Genomic DNA, 6,288 nt, shown 5'->3' with positions numbered 1-6,288 from the left:
TTGAATTTGCCTGGGATAGGCTCCAGCTCCATAATCCGTGAGGACAAATGCTGCAGAAAATGGTTTACTTGTGTAGACAGTCTTCCACCACTGAAACCAGTAGATAGTTCCGGTACGGCCCACACTTGCAAGGGGATTTTTAGAGGATTATGTTGAATGTTCAATAAAAGCCAGGTGCAGGGCCTCACTCTACCTGGCAACGGCCACCACATAAATCCAACAACAAAGAACAGTGACTGTGTTCCAGTCCTTCATTATTTGCATGTTCCGGATTTATGTTGTGATGATAGTTGCTATGCCAATTTGAGAATATGCAACACAGTGGAAACGGGAAAGTATTTAAATCGTGATTAGAGGCTACTGTAAAAGTGGTGGTGGTGGAAAAACATCTTTCTGACATCTGACTCGCTCGATGGGCTGCAGATGTTACAAAGTCAAGAAGCTTCTTTTTTTGGTTGCTGCTTAACTACAGTATGACGACAAGTATCGTTTTATAGAAATGAACAGGTCTAGCCTGCATTTCAGTGTGCATTTCAACACAGGCTTTGTTAGAATGACAGAATATATTATATTAAAGACAAATGCCCAAAAAATATAGGATCATCAAAGACTTTAAGAAGATAAGAGTGTAAAAAAAATACATCCAATAATGTATGTGCGTGTGTGCGTGTGTGTGTGTGTGTGTGTGTGTGTGTGTGTGTGAAGTGAGGGACAAAGGTTCAGCACAACTGCTGCAGAGCAAGTAACCAATTACCACACATGTCCGGACATGTCCGTTCCAGCAAATCTCGCCATTATTTGTGCTCATGTCATAACGCATTGCCTAACCTGCCATTAATTGGAACTCTCAAATCATTATTTGATTGATCGTGTGAGGAACGCAATAAATCTGTTATATTAAAAGTGGATGTTAGTAAAAGAATATTTGAACTACAAACCACCTCCCCCCCACCCAAAGAAGAGGTGTGGGGGGGGGGGGGGGGATGTGTTTTAATGTTTTATGTACAATTAGTAAGTGGACACTTCATTCAGTACACCAGCATGATCTGTTACGAACAATCCATCCATCCAGCATCCTTTGACTTTGGGTGAGAGGCAGGTGACTTGCACAGCCCGGATTGGTTGTCAGTCAATTACAGGGCACACACAATCAACCATTCAACACAAACCTTTACAAATATGAGGCAGATGTGCTATTAGTTTATTATTTTTCCCCCACAGTGCATTTCATTTAACTAACTAAAGGGATAAATAATATTTCAATTATTATAATGGTACTTTGCAGTCGCTGCAGGCTATTTTAGTGCAGGGCTGCAAACAACAGTCATAATAAACACAATGTTATATCGTTATCCCTCTGACATGTTTATCAAAACGTAGCGTTTTTACTTTTGTAAGAGCAGAACTTCGTCAACTGTTGAGACGAGTTCTCATTAGTTTCAGTCGGTGCACATAATGTGGCTGGTGAGTTTGAAATAGAACGTCAGGAGATGCAAACACTGGTGTTTCGTCTCCATCTGCCGGAAAATTGTAGTTATTGCTGATATCTCACTGAATCGATGTTTTCCGTTTTGTTTTGTTTTCTATATGTTTGGCCAGCTTACCATTACCGTTTACTGTTCACGTGTACTATTTTGGCCGAGGTAATGTTTTTTTTTTTTTTTGGGGAGGTCCTATTTTTCTCATATTAAAATAAATACATCAAGTGGATTGCTTTCAATCCCATTCAGCTGCTTTAGTTTTTATTATCCATATCCATATCTTCCTGCATTTGCTCCCAGCCCTTCCAATACACAGTCACGTGATCGTGTACACTACACATATTATGACAGTGCTGAGTTCATCTCTTGTGCTCTGCAGGTTCCCGTCCCTTTAAGAAGCTTGTGCTTCTCACAAATGACTGCAGCGTCAATGTGCTAACCACGCATATCACGGCTCTTGGATATTTATGGTGAAGTCCGATTTGGTGAACCAACCCGAGTTCATGTCGGATGGGATGACATTCATGTGATCGTTCTGTAATGCATTTTGCTTCCATATGCACTGCAGCAGAGGACAGTGCAGAGAAGCTGCAGACTTCTTCGTGTGAGTGTCACTTCACCCCCCCCCCCTCTCTCGCTCTCGCTCTCTCTCTCTCTCTCTTCAATGCGGCAGATGTAATGTAATGCACGCTCCTCGATGAGATGACAGACCACTATGAAATTTGATTTATATCGCAGGATACGATTATGAGTTTTTGTCAAACGGAGCCAAAATCGTTATTATCTGGTAAGTGGAGTGATTACTATTATTTTTTTTAGGGTAACTGCAAACTGGATTTGGTTAAGATATTATGGTGATAGATATATTTGAGGTTTCATGGCGGCCCTTGCCATTTAAGCGATGATGTCACTTTCTGTATACTGCTGGAATTATCGTAGTTGTTGACTGATTTGATGATTTCACCGTGTCAATCTGTGTAACGAGTGTTTCTTTCCAAAGTTGACCTGCGTATCATGCAGCGCGTTTCAGCCATGTCATGACTTCAAATCCCACAATTCAGCAGTAGGAGAGATACTTTCTGGTCAGTTTTTGTTAATAGTGGAATCTATAGGCTCGAAGATTTTTTAAAATTAATTATTTTTTTTTTTTTTGGTGAACTTCATTTCAACAGTTACAATTTGGCAGATTGAAAGAAGCAAAAGTCCGGGAAAACATAACATTTCCAAATAAAATAACGATTTACATATATCTAATATATATATATATATATATATATATATATATAAATCAGAACATATGCTTGTTTTCAACGGTTTGCTTTAGAATTTAAATGACTTCAATGTTGAAATAAAACTGTACTCCCGGAAAAGTCGGCGACTTGAATAGAACTAGCAGTGAACGCTCTCGGCTTCGTGACACTCTTTGTTCAATAGGTTAGCCAGCAAAACCCATTTTGTCAAGCGAATGGAGTTGACGATACTAAAGAGGGTTTAAAACAAATCTAGACTAGTAGACGCATATGAGCACCAGGAAATGCATCCTATTTATTTTGCGAATTGCCCTAGTTACACAACTGCACATGCGCACAGCATCACCCATTGTTGGTTTCACTGACCTACAAAAAAGTGAGACCAGAAAAAGCGCTCGCGCTAAACTAACAATGTGTCGTGTGCGAAGAATAAATGTTCTTGATGTTGATTATATCCACATTATACAAAAAAAGGGAATTTCGTTTGTTTTTGTTTTGTTTTCTTCCCAGTTGTCCGGACGAGGCGGAAGCCGTTGGGCGCGAACCATCTCACTTCATGTGCACTCCCGAGTGGGCTAATTCATTTTTATTCTTAGAACATTGCCTTTGATGGAGTCGCTATTGTGATAGCAGGAAAACACTATGTCAATCGCTATTGTCGCTGTTGCGGCAACCAGGCTTTCCTGGAATACGTCCTGACGGAAAACGGACAACTATTTCAGGGGACCATTGTAGGCGCGCACTGGCCAGACAAGTGAGTGCTAATCAGATAGCCGGATCACGCTGCGTCCAACATCACCATTAAAACTCGGTGGTGCACGGTGCATAAGAACACCTTTTAGCTCTGTCATTATTACAAACTGCTTCCCTATATCTTGTTTTGTTGCACACTATTCCTAAGTCAGCATGTTATAGAGATGTAAGGTACATGTAAACATACGAGACAGGTGTTTTCATGGAAGTAACGGCTTTGTTGTTGTGCCGCAGCCCGGATGGAGTATTCCTACGCGGAGACGAGAACATAGTCCCTTGAAAGCGCCCCGCTGCTTGGACAAACATAGCGGCAACAGCAGCGAGATGGCCACCTGTCCGCACCTGTGGTAAGTTCAGATCCAAAGAAATGATGCGTGAGGAAATATGCAAATAATATAGTCGCAGCATGTTGAGCGCGGTGTTAAACCTCTTATGGGAAAGTCAATGCTGTTCCTGTTCATTTCTGGATACTAAGGAGTTAGGCCAAGTGAATGTGAGCCTTTGGACTCACTACTTTGAACGCGTTAGCATTTTTGTCCAATTAGGTCCAGTGGAGTTTCTTATGGCTTTTCAGACGATCCTGTGACTTCAGACTGACCCACCAACGCAAGGCACCACCACCCAGCTGCTTGGGTCCCATACAGTGCTGAATAAGCAGATATTTTGATGTTTGTCCTCTTCAAGTCATGGCAAAGATTCTCTTTCTTTCATAGAAATAAATATGACAAAATCACTGAGGTTACCACTGCGTAATGCATATACAGTTACAGTATATTATTAGGTTATACAGTGGAGAACCGCTATTCCCGAGGAATAGGGACCGGCCCCAACCGCGAAGAGCAAAAATCTGTAAATAATTGACACCTGTTATAATTGCATTCCAAATGTGTAATTTTTAACCCCCTAAAATTCTTGAATTAGTTGGGATATACCATCAGTAATCATTTTTTTGCGGTTGCCCCCCACACCCTAAAAAAGAAAAAAAAAATTGAAAAACAATCTGCGAATAGGTGCCCAACTGCAAATAAGCGGTGGTCCACTGTATTCATATGTTTGCGTTTAACTATCATTAATGTTGTCAATGTGTGTTTAAATTACAGATGCGACATAGACATCTCACAAACTTTTGTACACCGTTTTGCCTCTATTGCTTCAAGACATGGTTAATGAACAATCAGTTCTGTACAAGTGACCTAATTCTTTATGTTCAGTGATTTGATTATTATGCCCATCCCTAATATAAAGAAATCTGTATACAAAGATGATTTTGATCCACATTCTAGAGCAGAAATACTCATAAAAATGACATCCAAATGCACTGACAACACAGGAGATCTGCTGGTAAAACACAAGCGCCATTATAATTACGACTGCAATAATAAGTTAGAGTTACAGAATTGCCTTTCATGTGACATCTTGTCTGCCCCTTGGGAAGGTAGAATGAGTCAGTCATGTTATTTCCTTCATAAAACCTTAAGCTGGATACAAACGCCTAAAGGCAATAGATCGTCAACAGATGAATCTGGTCAGCTGCTTGTTCTCATGTTACGTCCAAACCTTATACCATTTAATCAATGCTGACTCGAAGCAAGATGCTTCCTTCCAATAAGAGACCACATTTGATCTTTTGCTTTTGTCACTGAATTTATTTTGTATAAGGTTTAATTGTACAAACACTCAATGTAATAGAGCCCAAGCAAAGCATACTGTCGTATAAAGAATAAACTTGCCTTGGCAAGAAAATGAATAATTATTTGGTCTCTGCATAGATTAAGTCTTAGATCACAAACGATTTTAGATCTAGAATAGCAAATATTATGAATAATAAATGTTAGAAAATATTTGTGCGTATGCTGGCTGTGATATAGACTGACAAAACAATCTTTGTCAACATCCATCCATCCATTTTCTGACACGTGTTGATAAACTATAATTTTTACAATACAACTATTAAGTATTTATTTGACTAAAAAAACTCTAAACCAGGGATGGGCGACTTTAATGATGGAGGGGGCTACAATTTTTTGTCACCGCTACCATGGGGCCACATAGGACAGCGCACTTCTTAACCAGATGTATGACAAAAATGGGATTTTAAATATCTTGCAAATATGTGCATATGTCTGTTTTTTCTATTGAACCAATGTAATTACAGTGTCTTAAACGTCCTATATTTTACCAAAGCAACTTTTTCTAGTATTTGAGATGTTATGATGGCTCTATGGTGCCTCAGTAAACGTGCGAAATAGGAATTAAAATTGTCCATGCATTTCCGAGTGACAGACGTTTTTCTGCTGAGAGGCCTGAAATCAGGTCATTGAAATTTCTTGAGCTTACCTGCGTCACAAGCAAAGATCTCCGCCTACCTCTGCACCACCGAGCCAGTGCTGTCAACATAACAAACACGTGTGCTCTCACAAGTGGGTCTTCTACACGGAGGCAACCAATCAGAGGAAAGGGGGCGGCTTAGCCAAATATGGACAAAGCGGATACAAAACTGGGTCAAACAGAAGTAGCTTTCAGAGGGGCCTTTTCTGGAGATGAGTCTGACAAACCGAGATCCATCCATCCATCTATCCATTTTTTACCGCTTATCCGACCGAGGTCGGGTCGCGGGGGCAGTAGTTTTAGCAGGGACGCCCAGACTTCCTGCTCCCCAGCCACTTCATCCAGCTCTTCCGGGGGGCATTCCTAGGCCAGCCAAGAGACATAGTCTCTCCAGCCTGTCCTGGGTCGTTCCCGGGGTCTCCTCCCGGTGGGACGTGCCCGAAACACCTCATCCAAATGAGATGCCCCAGCCACCT

At 40.9% G+C, this 6,288-nt stretch overlaps 1 protein-coding gene across 4 annotated transcripts in view; it reads left to right on the top strand.

Annotated features, from left to right (window-relative positions):
• The first annotated feature begins 1,911 nt into the window (after positions 1 to 1,911).
• Positions 1,912 to 6,288, top strand: part of sacs (sacsin molecular chaperone) — a 29,544-nt gene continuing 25,167 nt past the window's right edge. For 2 of the 4 annotated variants that reach the window (XM_061680994.1, XM_061680991.1), the window contains exons 1-3: positions 2,161 to 2,268; positions 3,242 to 3,485; positions 3,719 to 3,831. In XM_061680994.1, the coding sequence (XP_061536978.1) occupies positions 3,809 to 3,831 (23 nt within the window). In that variant the 5' untranslated portion in view covers positions 2,161 to 2,268; positions 3,242 to 3,485; positions 3,719 to 3,808. Of the gene's footprint in view, positions 2,086 to 2,160; positions 2,269 to 3,241; positions 3,486 to 3,718; positions 3,832 to 6,288 lie in introns of those variants that run through there. The other 2 variants (XM_061680992.1, XM_061680993.1) reach the window with 2 other exon arrangements.

Source organism: Phycodurus eques, chromosome 7 (assembly GCF_024500275.1).
Source record: "Phycodurus eques isolate BA_2022a chromosome 7, UOR_Pequ_1.1, whole genome shotgun sequence".
NCBI lineage: Eukaryota > Metazoa > Chordata > Actinopteri > Syngnathiformes > Syngnathidae > Phycodurus > Phycodurus eques.
This window is presented reverse-complemented; position numbering and strand designations above follow the sequence as displayed.